Source organism: Magnusiomyces paraingens (assembly GCF_902498895.1).
Source record: "Magnusiomyces paraingens strain CBS 517.90 genome assembly, contig: contig1, whole genome shotgun sequence".
Classification (NCBI taxonomy): domain Eukaryota; kingdom Fungi; phylum Ascomycota; class Dipodascomycetes; order Dipodascales; family Dipodascaceae; genus Magnusiomyces; species Magnusiomyces paraingens.
The window spans coordinates 1,880,001-1,898,232 of record NW_022474067.1 but is presented as its reverse complement, the minus strand read 5'-3'; the positions used below and the strand labels follow the sequence as shown (position 1 = coordinate 1,898,232).

General features: G+C 37.2%; 5 protein-coding genes across 5 annotated transcripts; 3 read left to right on the top strand and 2 right to left on the bottom strand.

The window, feature by feature from the left end:
• Nucleotides 1–369: 369 nt before the first annotated feature.
• On the top strand, nucleotides 370–6,634 carry SAPINGB_P000563 (uncharacterized protein; the record flags this gene model as incomplete). The annotated part of the gene is made up of 3 exons (XM_031995286.1): nucleotides 370–478; nucleotides 550–1,538; nucleotides 1,613–6,634. The coding sequence occupies 3 exons, from the start codon at nucleotides 370–372 to the stop codon at nucleotides 6,632–6,634; spliced, it is 6,120 nt and encodes a 2,039-aa protein (XP_031851177.1).
• Nucleotides 6,635–7,156: 522 nt separating this feature from the next.
• On the bottom strand, nucleotides 7,157–7,906 carry SAPINGB_P000562 (uncharacterized protein; the record flags this gene model as incomplete). The annotated part of the gene is made up of 1 exon (XM_031995285.1): nucleotides 7,157–7,906. The coding sequence occupies one exon, from the start codon at nucleotides 7,904–7,906 to the stop codon at nucleotides 7,157–7,159; it is 750 nt and encodes a 249-aa protein (XP_031851176.1).
• Nucleotides 7,907–9,287: 1,381 nt separating this feature from the next.
• SAPINGB_P000561 (uncharacterized protein) lies at nucleotides 9,288–10,517 on the top strand (the record flags this gene model as incomplete). Its single annotated transcript, XM_031995284.1, has 1 exon — nucleotides 9,288–10,517. One exon carries the CDS (start codon nucleotides 9,288–9,290, stop codon nucleotides 10,515–10,517), a length of 1,230 nt encoding a protein of 409 aa, XP_031851175.1.
• A 209-nt stretch (nucleotides 10,518–10,726) lies between these two features.
• SAPINGB_P000560 (mitochondrial 37S ribosomal protein uS2m) lies at nucleotides 10,727–11,968 on the top strand (the record flags this gene model as incomplete). The annotated part of the gene is made up of 1 exon (XM_031995283.1): nucleotides 10,727–11,968. One exon carries the CDS (start codon nucleotides 10,727–10,729, stop codon nucleotides 11,966–11,968), a length of 1,242 nt encoding a protein of 413 aa, XP_031851174.1.
• A 283-nt stretch (nucleotides 11,969–12,251) lies between these two features.
• On the bottom strand, nucleotides 12,252–13,901 carry SAPINGB_P000559 (uncharacterized protein; the record flags this gene model as incomplete). Its single annotated transcript, XM_031995282.1, has 1 exon — nucleotides 12,252–13,901. The coding sequence occupies one exon, from the start codon at nucleotides 13,899–13,901 to the stop codon at nucleotides 12,252–12,254; it is 1,650 nt and encodes a 549-aa protein (XP_031851173.1).
• Between the last annotated feature and the right edge of the window lie 4,331 nt (nucleotides 13,902–18,232).

Here is an 18,232-nt window from a genome sequence, read left to right as displayed (position 1 = left end):
AACTAGTTTTTTTTGAAAAAAAATAGGTAAACTTTTGATTAATACATTTAATGGTATTACTATAAAATTTCGTAGTAAATCTTTAAAATCCTACATTCCTGTCTTTCTAAACCCTCGCTTAAAAGCCTAATAAAAGCCTAATAAAATAAAATAAAATAAAAAAAAGACGTTTCAGTGTCTCCTGCCGTTTGTTGTTTGCGTGTGGCATTTTCGTTTTGGCTGATAAACAACAACAACAACAAAATTTTTTAAAACCTCCCAAAAAAAAATAAAAAAAATAAAAAAAATCATCACCAAAAAGCTTTCTTATTCACCACCACCATAAACCACCTCCTTCCAACAAACTAAAGACTAATTTTTTTTTTCATAATGCCCGGAGCTACCACGGAAGATCCGCCAATAGCTCTGGCAGATCATATCATTACGATTGATGCTTCTGTAGAATATAAAGGATCCTTTTCTAAAAAAATTGGAAATGGTAAGTCATTCTCGCTCAAATCAACACCTCCTTTTTTTTTTTTTTTTTTTTTTTTAACAAGCCTCCTTTAGATGCCGTTTACCTCACATCAGAAGACCCAATCTTTGGGAAGTTTCTTGCAATTGTTTACAAGGCTCGACCAAACTCAGACTTACTTTCAGCCATTGTAATTGGCCGTAACGGTGTTAACGAATCTGTAGATATGACGCTCAACCCCAAATCTCGTTATTACTCGGCATGTCTAAACCTTCCACAAGAAATGGCCTCTTCAATGGTCCGTAAGGCCCTCGCTGTCGCATGTCTACGAACTTATGCAAATATGGAAATGACCATTAAAAAATACCTTACAGAAGCTTCAGATGAAGCTCTACAGTTTGATTGGGACGAAACAACTGCAGGCCATCTAGCTGCTTCCTTAACCCCAGCCACTGGACGCTTCCCAGGTGAAATCGGAAACACTGTTATAGATTGTGGTCTTCTTCAACCAAAATTCATTCGTTCTATCGTCATTGATATTGTCTACCAAGATCTCGATTCTACAAATGATTCAAATAATGAGCTTGTTTACCTCTTTGGTAATCAACTTGAGCATCTCTTTGACCCCCTTTCAGAATACTCTCCGGAACCAACAGAACTCTTATACTCACCGCCACCACATCCTTCAGTTATGCGTCCAGGCGATGATCGCATAGTCCAGTCTGTTTGTCAAGAACTTTTCTCTCTTCAATCTCATTTTACAACAGATTTACTTTGCTTCCTTCAAGATTACCTCATTCCTCTTCGTGTCAAGGCCTTAGGAGGTGAAATCCCAGACTTGACCATTCGACGATTAAACACCATTTTTCCTCCAACAATCGACGAGGTTGTGCGCGTTAACAATATATTTTATGAGGCTCTCGACGCGTCCATTGGATACGGATCTTACGAGGTCATGAAAGCATGTGGTGTTTCTATCCCTTACTTTTATAAGGCTTGCATGCGTCACGAAGCAGCTACCAGAAACTTTACTCAAGTAATTAACGAAAACTATGATCTTCTCAAAGTTCATGCTCCCATGATGGTATGTGTTGTTGATTTTATTTTATTTATATAACATTTCTTGTAAACCTCTTCTAACTTTTTTTTTTTTTTTAGGGCCGGTACACAATCCATCGGATGGAATCAATCATCCACTTTAGTCTCCATCTCACTAAAATCAAACTTGTTTTAGAACGACTCATCAAAATTGTGGATTGGCAGCCAGATGAAACCCCTAAAGTTGAAGAATTCTATCTTTCTGCAGTCGGAACCATTGACTCCTTTGGCCGCGAGCGTCAAGTCAGTCCATACGACAACCGTATTTTCACACCCACAGGCAAGCTCCTTGTGGAAATCTCCAAAGGCTGGCCCCAGGAGCTTGAATACGGCTGGATTAATCGTAGAGTGGTTTCAATCTTTGATGTCCAGGATCTGACTGCTGACGACCGCGCAATCATAAACATTATCTTCATCTTTACCGACTCTGTTGTCATTACAAAGCCCACTCAGCCTATTAGCATGACTTCCGATTCTGGTATTCACAAACCATCTATTGCGGATATGCTCATGCATTCCATGATCAACTCCATGCCTCTTGTCAATGTACCGGACTTGGTCGTTGTTGGATGGGCTCCCATTGAAGACGTTCATTTTGCTACCTATGGTAGCCCAATGAACCTTGCAATGTACATCACTGGTAATGGTCTTAAGCTCAATACACAAGAAGACTCTCCAGGACCTAGCCCAACAGCATCGACTTATACACCAATCCAGAGGTTCATGAAGAAACCGCAACCCCTCTCTTCAGCAAATACTTCTTCTTCTACAAGCACAACGAGAGCATTTACTCACCTAAAGCTTTTCCGACTTATTCGACCTGGCATAGATGCTGACACTGTCGCCAATTACATTTCCAAAGCAAAAATTATGAACAAGACTCAGCCATTCCATCTTTTCCAAAGCAGCCAGCCAAATCTTACCACTTATGCAACCGTTCACGAGTACCAAGGGTACCGGTTAGAATCGCGCAAGTGCCCCATTGCCATTTTTGCCAATCTCAAAATCTCTCCAGCACTCCTTGACAATTATAACCTCATTGCTTGTATTGGTGTGCAAATTTACAACTCTAACTTGGTCCTCATTCGTGTTGTTTCTAAGCTTGGGTATGATGCAAAAAGTGTGGTCAGTAAAGAGAACTTTGCAGCCAGCATTTCGTCGCACATTGCGCGTATTTACTCGCTCTACTTTTCTTCAGGGAATGAACTCAACACTTCCATGATTGCCCAAAACAATGCCGAAATTGCAGAGTACCTTGTACGGTTTGCAACCTCCGAGGTAAAGCATGTTGCTGCACCTAGGCGGCATGTGTCGCGCGGGCGCGTCAATCGGTTTACAATTGCAGAAATGCCCGAGCAGGAACAAAAAGCTCATCAAAAACAACCTACCCCTGTTGTTGTCACTCAGCGACCCCAGTCCCAGCCTTTACCTAAAGTTCAGTCCCTGATTGAACCTCCTTCACGAACTGTTTCGCAACCAATGAGAAACGCAACTCCAAAGCCGGCACCTACACCTGTACGTGCAGTATCTCAACCAGAAGCAACTTCAAAAGCCAGACCGGCTTCTATTGCTGTTACTTCTGCTAATACTTCCACTTCTAACGTAAATACTACTGCACCTTCTTCCAAGCGATGGTCTCTTAAAAAGCGTGTTTCTGCGTCCTCACTTCTTTCAAGATTCTCTCACAAATCGAGAGATTCTTTACGAGAATCTTCACGACCAAGCTCAACGGTTGACCCTTCAACCCCTCAACAGTCTACGTTCCCCTCAACATCCACATTGACAAGTCCTGCGACTCTCAAGTCTACATCGTTGGCAACAACACCCGTTTTCTCTAATGCTTCTTCAAGTACTCCAAGTACTCAGTCAGCTCGTCGCAAGTCTTCATTTAGCTTTTTACGCCGCGGCTCATCATCATCATCCAAAGCACCTTCCCCCAGATCCTCAGACGTTTACTCTATCCCTGATGCAAATTCAAGTGCTCAATCCGTTGCTACTGTCACATCAGTGACATCCATTCAAACAGCTACTCCGGAACAGCCAGATTCTAGCACCAGACATAGCTATCCCACGGGTGGCAACCAGCAACCAATTTTTTCAGCGCCTGTGCAAAACCCTGCAAACCAAATTGTGCGCCGCAAAAAATCCTTTATGGTCCCATTTTCGCCTGCAATTCCTGAAGAACCTTTTGACTTTAGTGAGGATGCTGGTGGTGTGGGTAATACTACTACTATCCAGTTGCCCAAGCCATACCGCAACAGCACTCCCAATACTGCACAACACGTTGCAGCTATTGTTTCTCGACGACCTTCTTCTCTTCTTCGACACACTGAGCCAGCAGACTCTTCCGACACATCGACAGAGACTCCCAATACTTCGACGGAAACGGCCAAGGAAAATGAAACAACTCCAACCACTCCTGCAGCTGCCAAACATAAGCGACTGGACTCGCTTCGAGAAAGCCCATTTTCTCCTGGCGCTGCGGGTATAAAGATTATTGGTGACGAGTCTATGGAGTACGACTCGGATGACGATGACAAGGAGAATTCAGCAGCTGGCCCAATCCGTGCTGGGCTCCCCGTTTTGACGCGTCCCCAAGAGAAGGAAGAGGAAAAGCACAATGAAAAGCAAAAGGAAGAAGAAGAAGAAGATCATGTAACTGATGACCAAGTAGGTGAATTACCTGATACTTCTGCTGCTACCACTGCCGCCGCCGCTGCCGCTGCTGCTGCTGCTCTTTTAAAGCCTAAGCGAAAGTACCAGCGACACCATGCACCAGGCACTACTCAGTCTTATTCATCGTCTTCAAATGGATCGTCTAGCTTTGCAAGCCATTCATATTCTGTGTCAGTGTCTACTGATTCCACGTTTGACAATTCATCTGTTCAAAACTGGTACAATGATTTGCACCGCCAATCTCTTGAGAATGCTTCATTGGATTCACTCGATATGAACTTTGTTCCTGGAATTGATTCCAACGAAATGACCTTTGACGAGGAAGAAGAGGATACCGAGGACCCTGTTGAAAACATAACGCGATTTATTGATGAACGTGCTGGCTCCCGGTTGAGACAGTATCCTAGTTCATCTATTGGATCAATTGGATCTTCCGAGTTTTCAGTATCGCGAAGTACTTCAAATGAATCTGCAGTGCCTCATGGACAGTTTCAACAAACTGTTGAACTAAGACCTTTGTCGGAGTTTGGAGGTGCGTCTTTACAAAAGGTGTCTTCTATTGGAGCAGTGTCCAGCCAACTACAAGAAGAGCTCCCCCTATCCAAGTCACAGCCTCTTTCACGTTCAGAGTCTGGGTACTCTATGATCCTCTCTGATGACTTTTCGTACCTGGGCAATTTGGTATCTGTTAACGAAAGCGATACTTCAGGGTTCCTTGAGGCTGGCGGTGGCATTGGTTTGACTGCAGCCACAAGACGAAACATGAATTCAGTGACAAGTCTTTATCCAGATTTGAGAGACTCCTCACTCATCTTTTTGGGCAAGTTTATTGATGCTGACGAGTCTAATGGATACGGCTGGCTTGCGGAGCTTGCTAATAGCTCCAAGAGCGCAACTAATAGTAGTCGGCAGAGTGTTCTTAGTATGAGCAGCTTGGCGACATCTAGTAGTTTGCGCAATCTGCGTGCGTCATTGATGCAACAGAGCAGACTATCTGTGATTAGCCGACAAAACTCTTTGAGAAGAATGTCTACCAATATGAGCGTTGGAAGCATGAATATGAATGCCAACTTTAATACCACCTTGAGTGCTAGCAATAGCGCGAACTTGGCAATGCTCAAACGAGACTCGTCAATTTCCTCTGGCTTGGCAACAACCATGGAGGAGACCTCGGATATGGTAGCGGCTCATGCTGATACAAGCAATGATACTGTGGATGGAACAACTCCAACCATTATCCAGGTGCCTGACTATGATGAAGAGTCCTCAGTGACTAATACACCTAAAACTGAGCATGCAGCACTTTTCACAACCCCAGTAACTGTAACTCCAGGTCAAACTCCACTTTTGTATTCTACTGCATCATCCGTGTCGACTCCTAATTACGGAACGTATGAGAATTTTACAGTTTTCAATACTAGTCACTGCAGTACTGAGTACGAGAGCCCGAGCCATGAAGCTTCATTGCATTATTCGGCTTCGTATAATAATGCATCCAGCCCTATTTTATCTGGTAACATTTTGGTCACGCCAAGCAGTAGCATGGCTGCGGAGAGTGATATGGAGGAATCACCAGGGGTACGGTACTCTGATTTTAGCCGCAGCGAGAGTTACTCTACAGAGAAAAACAGCCAGGAGGATGATTATTCGACTACCCCGGTGTTTACGTCATTTGGGGCCCGTCGGATTTCCTCTGCTAGAACGCCTCCTGCTGATTTGGTACTGCAGCCAATTGCCGACACTGAAATGCCATCGCCGTCTTCTGAGTCTTCAGGAAGCACATCCAAGGCTTCTCCTGTAGAGCAGCACAAGACTACAGTGTCACGGAAACAATCACAGACGTACATGATGAGCACGTTTGGGTCGTTGAGCGACATGACCAACAATGAACTGGAGCTGCGTGCATTGTTGCTGTCAATTGAGAGTATTATTAACGAAGAGTTTGCGTCATTGATGGCTTCCCCAGATACTAGCAACGGGTCTATGGTGCATTCTTCGGTTTCCCGCATGTCTCTGGTTTCTTCTTCTAAGTTTGGAGAGGGCGGACGGAAGAAGGTTTTGAGCCAATTAGAGCGGATCAATGATACAGTATTTAAGCTATATGAGCGTACACGGATGTTACCGCCGCTTCAAGGCTCATTGACATCCACGGACCTGAAGCGGGTTGCTGCAGTTGAGCAGGCGAACCGTGGGGTTTTAATGGAGTGTGCATGGACGCTAGTGGGTATTATGGAAGCGTACAAAGATGCAGAGGAATCCCAGGGTATTGCGAGTAATCGTGGGACTATGGGCGGAAAGTATGCGACGATTGTACAGCAATTTCTTGCGTTGGAGTGGGCTCGCCGGGCAACACTTCAGGAGAAGCTTGGAGGGGCCCAAGGAGTTGAAGAGATTTGGGCAGTATAAAATGGACATGTTAATTAATTTTAATGTTTAATAGAGAGGTTTTATAAAAACTTTTTTTTTTTGTTTTTTTTATTTAAATTTAATTTGTAAAGTGTTTTTTTTTTTAAAAATAATGGAATTTAATATACAGGATAAGTATTTAACAGTTTAACATAATTATTAAGGTCTATCCTTTTGAAAAAAAGATCAAATTTGATATTTTAAAGGAATATTTTTATTGATATCATATATATTACCATTTCTATAAGAAGTTATAATATAAATAACAAATTTTTTGTTTGTTTGTTTGTTTTTATTCAAGGGTTATAGAATTATATAACATCAGCATCTGCGCTATCCTTCTTGTCCATACTATATATTTTTTCATTTTAATAATAAACTTTTAATTTTGGCTTCAACATTGCATCTCCAACAGCCCGAAAATAAGTCCTGATGCCAGCTTACGAGGAACAGGGGGTTAAAAATAACCAAACCTTCCCAACCTATCTCCACTTGTCTTCATCAACGCTGTAATTGTATTTCTTAATCCCTCCAAGCAGAGATAAAGCTTACAATCTTTTGTAAGCCAGTTAAACTGTTTAAGAGAGTCGACATGCCCATCTCTGGAGATATCCGTTTCAGTCCTTTTCTTTCCTCTTCAAGCAAAGGACACTCAACTAAAATGTGATGAACTGTTTCCAGCTCTCCACATTTACAGTTGTAACTATCCTTTTCAATTCCAAACTTTTTAAACCATGCGCCAAAGTTGCCATGGCCTGTGCGAAACTGAGTAATATTACTCAAGATCCTTCGACTATCTTTCTTCATGATCACTCCCGTAACCATTTTAGAAAGATTATCAGTACATTTCGACTCCACTGTGATATTATGATACCACAGATCCTTACTGCTGTTCCAATACATTTCTTGCCATTCTTCCATTGCTTGTTTCTTCAAAATTCCAATCGTCTGATTCTGTTGTTGTTTCAGTGTAAGAGGTTCAACCCTCTTGCATTTTCGTTTTTCATCCTTTTTAATCATGTAGTCTCTATCATCTTTCGCCAATATGTAAAGCGTGGTTAGCTTTGCAATTGGAGATTTCTCAATCAATGTTAACAAATGACCATTAATAGGATTAGTTTTGCTAATATTTAGGTGTAAACGAATAGCTTTTCGTGCCACCATAAATTTTAGCCTAATACTATATGGCATTATACCAGCTTCCTTTTGTAATACCGCAATAGGAGTTGTGCGATAAGCACCAACAATTCTTCTTAAAGCCATGTTCTGCATTACTTCCAACTTGTGGATTTCTTCTTTCAAGATTTTATGATGCCAAATTTCTAAGCCATATTCCCTTTCCCACGTTTGTTTGTTTGTTTGTTTTTATTCAAGGGTTATAGAATTATATAACATCAGCATCTGCGCTATCCTTCTTGTCCATACTATATATTTTTTCATTTTGATAATAAACTTTTAATTTTGGCTTCAACATTGCATCTCCAACAGCCCGAAAATAAGTCCTGATGCCAGCTTACGAGGAACAGGGGGTTAAAAATAACCAAACCTTCCCATTCCTTTCCCACGAAAAATATTTTTAAACAACTGAAAAAAATCTGAGCAGTATATATAAGTTCAAAAGATCAAAGTTTTAAGAATTGATTTAAGGTCCGATATAGTGTAATGGTTATCACCTCACGCTCTCACCGTGGAAATCGGGGTTCGATTCCCCGTGTCGGAGACCACAACCTATTTATATTCCAAAACTTAGAATGGTTTTGAGTATTAGGAAATTATAATAATTTTTTTTTGAAATTGAAATGGATAGTCAGTTTGATTCATTCATAAACAAATTACATTAAATGAATAGAAAACCAGAAAAAAAAATAGAAATGGTATATTTTTAAGAATGAATGAAGAAAGGTCAGAAGAATTGTTGTATTCAGAGTTTGGGAATAGTCTGATGATATCTTAGAAATAGCTTGTAGTTATTGGACATGTTCATGATATTCAAGCAGGTTCTGATCTACTGATGCGCACTACAGATTATTATATATAGTACTTTAGTGAAGTTTTGTGTAAGACTCTGTATATGGTTTGGTTTCAGTTACTGGAACACAATGTCTATGAGCTCTGGAGTCAAGTCCAAGAAACCATTTAAATAGTTTAAATTCATATTTTTAACTTTTTTTTATATAAGTATTTACTGGTAAAAACAGAAGGATTTTTTTTTATAATTTACACATTTCGATAATAAGGCAAATATATAATGAATATTGTTATACGATTCTATAAGTAATAATATTGTTAAATAAACCCTTAGCGGTATCAAGGTTTAGCCATTCATGCTGTATCAAAAAAAAAAAAAACAACCTTTTAAGCATATTTTAAGCCACTAGAAAATTTCTTCAAGGCTTCTTTTAAACCAAAAAAAAAAAAAAAACATCTTTTATAGAATCAACAATATTATATATATGATATTCAATCCATAATTACGGATGATGATGATGATGATGATGATGATGAATAGTGAAAAAGCAAATCCCTTGATTCCACCCAGTCAGGCAAATTTTCCCCAGCCAGCATAGCTAGACAGGGTAACCTTTACACGCTGATAAGCATATTCCGATAACCGGTCCACCCATCACTTTGAGACCATCCCCAAATGGTTTAAATGGATTGGTTTCGATTATTCTGGTCTGCCCATCTTTTCCTTGTAATTTCAATTGCTCATTTTGCTTCAAGAATTCCTTCCAAAATGACTCACAAACCTGCTCTTTTTTCTCCCATCAAGGTCGGCGCCATGGCCCTTAAACACCGTGTTGTCATGGCTCCACTCACACGTGGCCGAGCAACTAACCCGGAACTCGCGCCGACCCCAGATATCGTGGAATTTTACGCACAACGCGCAGCCACTCCAGGCACATTATTAATTGCAGAAGCCACCTATGTATCCGAGCGCGGGGCCGGTGTGGCCAATCTGCCGGGGATCTGGTCACAAGTTCAAATTGAGGCATGGCGCCTGGTGACGAAGGCTGTGCATGCACGGGGGTCAGCGATAGTAGTACAATTGTGGGCGTTGGGTCGGTGTGGGAGCCGCAAATGGTTGGCTGAGCGGGGGTTTGATTTGGTAGGTGCGTCCAGTGTACCTGAGTTGACGGGTGAGGCATTAGAGTACTCTGGGTTGACTGTGGATCCGGACGAGATTGGGGTAGTTCCTAGAGAACTGTCAACTGAGGAGGTGCGTCAGTATGTACGGGATTTCGCACAAGCTGCTATCAATGCTCGAGAGGCCGGGTTTGATGGAGTAGAAATTCACGCAGCCAACGGGTACCTTTTAGACCAGTTTCTGAGTGAGGAAACAAACAAGAGGACAGACGAGTACGGTGGTAGCGTTGCAAACCGGGCACGGCTCACGCTAGAAGTGATTGATGCAGTGTCAGCAGCCATTGGTGCAGACCGGACTGGGCTGCGGATTAGTCCGTTTGGAGTTCTTTCTCGGGACGATCCAGGGGCCGTGGAGCAACATGCTCATATTCTTGCGATTCTCGAGCGGCGGGCACGAGACGGAGACCCATTAGCATATGTGCACACAATTGAGCACTGTGAGCATGGACGGTCAGCTGCGACTGGTGCGCATATTATTATTAGAAGGGCAACAGATTTTGTGGGCACAATTTGGCGCGGGGCATGGATCCGGACTCAAGGGTTTGACCGGGAATCAGCGTTAGAGATAGCCGATACAGATCCACGAGTACTGGTAGGGTTTGGCCGAGGGTTCATAGCTAACCCGGACCTGGTGAAACGACTGCGACGGAACCTGCCATGGAACGAGTTGGATGAGTCGACGTATTACACTGGCGGGGCTCATGGGCTGACCGACTATCCTGAGTATGAGGGTTAGGGTTGGCTGTGTGTATGTGTGTGTATGTGTGTGTGTCTATATGCCCAATCAGTGTGTTGTTTGTTTGTTTGTAGGTGTAACAATTTTTTTCAGCCAAAGAGATTTTCAAAAAATTTTTTTTTTATTCTTCCCTGTTAAATTTTCAATCACCACCACCACTAGTCACACTATTTGACTATTTTAAAAATCACTTTTAAATAACAACAACAATGCTCCGATCCATCATCAGACCGGTGCTTCGGCCGGCTGCTCGGAACGTCCGCACTTTTGTGACATCGTCCGTGGCTCTCAACGAAACCTCAGCTCCAACCCAGCAAAATACTACCCGGCAGTACTCTGAGACTCCTGAGGAGCTTGTTCAAAAAGTGGTGTGTGATACTCCTGCCAGCGATCTGGCGGCCTCGGAGCCTGTTGCTGCGGATCTTCAGGCTCAACTTGCTAGCGAGTTTGATTCACTGCTTGGAGACTTTGTGCGCAATGCGAACCTTGCACCTGCATTCCCTGAGTTGAACCCACCTAAACCCCCCTCGGCCAAAAAGTCAGGCTCTGACGCCATCACAACATCGGCAACTCAATCGTCGGCAACTGCAGATCGTGTGCGTCACCCAAATCTTAAAACTTCGCACCCTGAGGCTCCTTATTCATCTCAGGAAACCTACCTGCGTAGACAACACCAGGCCCGTGTGCTCGGCGGCCTTGGTTCACGTATCAGCAACGTTTACCGCCCACATGAGGACGTTCTTACTCCACCAAGCTCTGCACAAACTTCGATTGAAACTCTATTGGCAGCTGGTGCTCATCTGGGCCATTCAGTTGCTATGATGCGTGCTTCTACACAGCCCTACATTTACGGTGTTCGGGACGGGATCCACATTATCAATCTTGAAACCACACTTGTTCACCTTCGCCGAGCTGCACGGGTGGCCCAGGAGGTTGCTGCTGCTGGTGGTGTTATTTTATATGTGGGGACTCGACCTGGTCACCAGCGTTCGCTGGAGGAGGCTGCCGCGCGGTCTGGTGGGTTTTACGTGCAACGCCGATGGGTTCCTGGAACATTGACCAACTGCCGAGAAGTATCGCAGCACTGGGATCGGGTAGAGGTTGACATGGGTGATGTGCCTACTGGGCGGTTACTTTCTCCAAGAGTGAAGCGGTCACTGGTTAAGCCTGATTTGGTTGTTTTTTTGAATCCTGTTGAGAATCGCAACGCAATACTAGAATGTATTCAGGTTAATGTACCTACCATTGGTGTGGTGGATACTAATTGTGAGCCATCATTGTTGACATACCCTATTCCTGGTAATGATGATTCGACGCGTGCAACAGACTTGTTTGTGGGAGTTTTATCTAAGGCTGCTCAAAAGGGACGGGCCAAACGGTTGGCTAGTTTTTCTTCTTACCGGGCCCAAGCTCAGAAACAGAATCAGGCTCAAGCTCAAGCTCAAGCGTGAGAAAGGAATTAATTAATTGATTAATTATATGTATATATAAAATATATATATATATATAATATTTTACTCTTTTGTACATAAAAAAATATATATATATTATTAAAAAAAAAATGCTTTTAATGGAAAGAAATAAAATAAAATACAAAATATATAAAATTAAAAAATTAAAAAAATTAAAAAAATTAAAATAATTATTAAAATAATAATAAAAAAAAAATAAATCTACATGGTTTTTTTTTTTTTTTTTTTTTTCTGTGGTTATTACTATTATTATTATTTTTTTTTATTCCGACTTGAGTTGCTTAGAAATGGCGGCAGCTTCAATGATTTTCTGACGTTTTTCTTGAGCCTCGGCTTCTTCTATCTCATCTTGTTCATCTTGTTCATCTTCATCATCTTCTTCCTCATCATCAGAACGTTCATCCTTTTGAACACCACCAACAACATAGCGATACAAGATTCTAAAGATCAAAAATAACCAATAGATATTGACGAGTTGAAGGGCAAAGATTAAAAAGAAGGTAATAATTTGAGAGATCCAACATTTGTATTGTTGATCTGCAAATGAGAGTTGGTAAGGACCTACAGTTCTAAACTCTGTAAGAACAGACCAAAGAATGACAATGTTAAGATAATGACGAAGATAAACCCAGACAGCAATGAAGAAAACAAACATTGCAGGAGTATATTTTGAATCAAGATAGTTGAGAGTTTTAGAAAGAGAAAGGAAAATGTCAGAAGTGTCCATGGTGATAAAGACAGCAATACCCATCATGGCGAAGTGGAAACGGTAAGAGCAAAAAATGAGAGCAATAGTAACGATATGATGGAAAACAAGTTCACGGAAATCCTTGCGAGGTTTTTCAACTTGAAGCATTAGAATGATACTTTGTTGGGCCCAAAAGGCAGCTTGAAGCAAATAAAAGGCTTTGAATAATCCATCATGAGCCTTATGAGGGTAATGTTCGTAAAATGCTTTTGTATTATAATACCAGAGACCATCTTTATTATGGTACATGATGTAGAAGCCAAAGGAAGCAGAGATTGAAAAGTATACAATTGCATAAGTTTGTTCCAAAAAGCGAGAGATTTTAGATCTTCTTTGAAGACCACAGACTTTAGTTGCAAGAGGTTTTAGAATGATTTGCATACAAAATTCTCTAAAAAACATGAAAAACACAATTCCTGTTGAAACAAAGGCAAAATCTCTATAACCTTTACCATAAAGATCAATCAAAGTTCCATTTTCATCAACACGTTGGTAGGAAAGACGCAAAAACATGTGAAGAGGATTGGATTGGGTTGGGTTTATAAGAAATGCAGCATACATGATAATTAAAATGACTAGTGGGGTAAGCCATGTGTTGTGGTAGGCCAGTTCTTGAATTTGGTACCAAATCTGGATTGCTGGAGAAGCTGGAGCAATGGTTGTAAGTCTTGGATGGTTGTGAGATTTCTTATTAGTGTTGGTGGTAGTAGTAGTAGAAACAGTTTGATTTTTTTTCCTTGGAACAACAACACTACCAGATCCATTAGATGAGATTGCTGAAGATTTAGAAACTTCAGTATCTGCAGTTCCTGAGTTGTTAATTTCATCATAATCATCATCATTATCATTATCAGATTGAGGTTCTGAAGAAGAAGAAGCTTCTACAACAACAGGCATATTTGCACTTGAAGCTGAAAGTACACGTAGACGGTGTCTACTTTCACGTTCTAGGCGTGGGTCCAGGGGCATTGTTGAAAGAGCTGGAACTGCAGTATCTCCTAAGTTAATATTTCCTACAGATGATTTCCGTCTAGAAGGAGAAGAAGGAGAAGAAGAAGAAGACGAAGACGAAGATGGTTGTTGATTATGATGTTGGATTTGAGGGAAATCAATGACATCTTCAGAGTCGTTATTGATGGATGATGATGATGATGGAGGGGTCATTTTTGTTTTTTTTTTTTTTTTTTTTTTTTTTTATAAAAAGAGGAGGATGTGAATATGAAAAAAAAAAAGAAGATCTTTTATATATATTTATAAAAAATCAAGAATAAATAAAATATTTAAAATAAATAAAAAGATCTTCTTTTTTAAAGTAAAAAAAAAAAAAAAGATGTTTAAGACTGATTGATTTAGAAAAGGAAGAAATTGTGGCAGACTTGAAGGTATTTATATTTTATATATATAATAACAACAATATTTATTTTATATATATATTAACATATATATTTAATTATTATTAATAATAATAATTAATATTTTCTTCTTCTTCTTCTTCTTCTTATTCTTATTCTTCTTCTTAATAATAATAATAATTTTTTTTTTGTCTTCTTCTTTAAATGTCTTTTTCTTTTTTGGCTGTATTTTATTTTATTTTATTTTATTTTTTTTTTATATGAAAATGCTGGCTGCGTTGTCTTCTTAAAAAAAAAAAAAAAAATTTCTGAAATGCTTTTTTTTTTTTTTTTTTTTTTTTTTTTTTTTTTTTAATGGACGGTAGCCGTTTTTTATTTATTTATTTTTTTTTTAAAAATACACGTGACATTCTTTTTATTTGTATAAGGGGGGAAATAAAATAAAAAAAATAAAAAAAATAAAAAAAATAAAAATTTAAAGTCCCGGCGGGTAGGAAGAAAAAAAAAACACAAAAACATCCGGACAATTAAAACCCGAACAACTAAATAAAGAATCATTAAATATAAATATAAAATAAATATAAAAATATAAAAATATAAGCATATTAAACAAATATACTTTAAAAAGAGACTTTAATTTTTAATTTTTTTTTTTTTTCAAAGTTAAAATTTAGAATTCCTTTTATATATTGTTATTAAAATAAAAAAAAAAAGCAAAAACATCATTATATTTTTCATAACTTCATAAAATAAAATAAAAAAAAAATAAGACAGGGTCATTATATATATATATTTAATAATAATAATAATAATAATAATAATAATAATAATAATAATAATAATAATAATAATAATAATAATAATAATAATAATAATAATAATAATAATAATAATAATAATAATAATAATAATAGTAATAATTATAAAAGAATAGCAAGTAAGCAAGAAAAAAAAAAAGGAAAAAGGAAAAAAAAAAAAAAAAACATTTTGTATTCTTCATCATGCTGGAATCCGAGCTACTATATTATTAAATGGAACCCCACACAAACTACCTTTTGCCGAAGATTTTGTTGTTGTTAAAGAAGATTTTAAAGATGATGATGATAATGATGACGACGACGACGACGACGATGACACTAAAGATTTTGAATCAAAAGAACCTCGGGGGACTCCTTCACTATTTTCGTCATGGTTACCATCCAGTGATGGAAATGATATATAAAACGTCTCAACTAAGCCTTGTGAGGAGGACCTTCGCCTAGATACTGAATGACATTCTTCACATTCTTGGTATTCTGGATCCCCACTTCTAAATACAAACGTTTGGTATGCATTACACTCAGAACAAAATGTATTTTTATTTGAATCTTCTTCTTCTTCTTCTTCTTCTTCTTCTTCTTCTTCTTCATTCTCCTCCTCACCTAAATTACCAGATTCTTCTTGTTTTCGTTGCTTTTTAACTCCAAATGATCCAGAAAATCTACCAAGAGAAACTACCAAAGGCCTATGAAATTTCCTCCTTTCTTCTTCTTCTTCTTCTCCTTCTCCTTCTTCCCTTTTTACTGTAGTAGTAATAGACCCAAATGTAGAAGAAAATGAAGCTGCTGCAGACATTGATAATGACCGTTTAGACCATAATGATCGTTTTTGTGGTAAAAAATATGAAGCATCTTCCCGTAGGCTTTTTGTTAAAGTCAAAGATGATGATGATGATGATGATAATGATGATGATAATGAAGATGATGATGTCATTGCTAATGAACATGTATTACTATTAGATGAAGAACTTTTTGATAAAGAAGATGAATAATAAGATGACTTGAATGGTAATAATGATTTTTCAGAATTAGAAGAATAACAGCCTTGTCCTGCTGCAATCTGTGAAAGATAAAATCGACATGAAGTATCTGGAGAAGCCCATTCTGGTGTGGCTAGATGTGCAGTCGATGTTGGAGAACAAGGTGACGATGCTGGAGTTGTGCTGACTGGAGGAGAAGAAGTAGAAGTTGATTGTGTGGAAGAAGAAAAAGAAGAAGATGCAACTGTGGATGTAATGGGTTTAGTGGCGATTGCTGTTGGATTTATGGGAATAAGTGTTGCAGTAGTAGTAGTAGTAGTAGTGGGTCTTCTTGTATTTAATAATGATGGAGAGATATCACAAGAGCAAGATGTTGAAGAGTTTTTAGACATTGGGTGATGCTGGGATATATATATATATCTATCTATATATATATATATATATATATATATGTGGGTCTATATCTATAGATCGATGGATGGAAAGATGTTTAATATACAAGAGGAATTTGAAGATATATATATAAGGGAAAAAAAGAAAAAAAACTTAGAGAATATATAACAATTGATGATAAAATACAATAAAAAAAAACGAGAAAATAAGAGGTAGGAGGATTTTTTAGTGCTTTTATAAAAAAAAAAAAAAAAAAAAAAAAAAAAAACTTAAAAGTATATATTATAGTGAGTTATTATTATTATTATTATTATTATTATTCAAATCTACATATATATATTAATGAATTGAAACGCATGACAGAGAGTGAGAGAGCCCAGGGTTTTATTTTATTTTATTTTATTTTATTTTATTTTATTTTGATATTTGAGTAAAAAAAAAAAAATGTCAAATATCTAATAATTCTGTACTATTAGATTTTTAACATTTATCGCAAACGTTGGAATTACCCGCGGATTAATTTGTAATTTTTTTTAAGATTTTGTTTGTTTGTTTGTTTGTGCGTATATATGTATGTGTGGCTAACAAGGGTATTTAATTACTATATTACTTGTATATTGTTATTATGGCATACTGTGGCGTTAAAAATCAAAAAAAAAAAAAATATATATATATATATATATGCATGTAACACATTTATGTAATGTAACAAATGTAGAACAGGCCCCACCCCTTCAATGTTTAGGTAATCACAAAAGATAAAGAAAGAAAGAAAGGACTTTTGGATTTAAAAAAAAAAAAAAAAAATTAATGAATTTTAAAAGTTAAAAAGAAATTTAAAAGTTTAAAAAAAAAATAAAAAAAAATTCAGTATTAAGTAGTTTAAAATAAAATAAAATAAAATCAAATTGCTATTACGATTAAATTGTTGTTGAATCATAAATTTTTTTTTATTTTAAACTGCTTAATATTGATTGATGTTGTTCAAATGATAGCTAATTACGTTAATTTTTTTTTTTTTTAAATATATACACTACCCTTTGTAGTTAATATATTTACAAAGGATAATGAAAAAAAAAAAAATACTACCTTACCAAATTATCAACGCTATCAACTAATTTTTATTTTATAATTATTATAATAACTAAAATAAAATAAAATAAAATGAAATGAAATGAAAAAAAAAAAAACGCTTGTAAAAGACTCTTGAAAAGAACTTCATAATGACTCTGAAATAATTTTTTTTTTTTTTTTTTCAAATAACTTTTAAATAGTTTTTTTTGAAATAATTCTTAAATGACTTTTAAAAAAAAAAATAATTATTTATCATTTTTTTAAAATAAAATAAATAAAATAAAATAAAATAAATTTTAATGAAAAAAAAAAAATCCCCACTTCTAATACTCTTTAGGTTATCTCCAAATTATCATTATGATGATCACATTGCTTTACCATCATAATCATAATCATCTTCATCATCATCACAAGTCTTTTAACAGCAACATGGCTTTAAAATCCAAAAGTATATAGTAGCATCAGCACCACCAGCACAACCAGCAAGCCGCTTTTTTTTTTTTTTTTTTTTTTTTTTTTAAATATATATAAAAAAAGAAAGAAAAGAAAAAAAAGAAAAACTTTAAAAAGCTTTTTTTTTTTTTTTTTTCTTCATCATCTTCTTTTTATTCTTCTTGTTCTTGTTTTTATTCTTTTTTAACTTTTAAAGTTTCTTCAGAGCAATATCATAATCCACTAAACACTTACAGCAATCTTAGAAAAAGAAAAAGAAAAAGAAAAAGAAAAAGAAAAAGAAAAAGAAAAATGAAAACTTTATTATTCTATATTAGAAACAGTTAAACTAACTCAATGTAACTACACACCTAATTTAAAATAACTTTTCTTAATTAATAATTACCCTAACCCTATTAAAACCTTCTCTTTCTAAATCATCACCA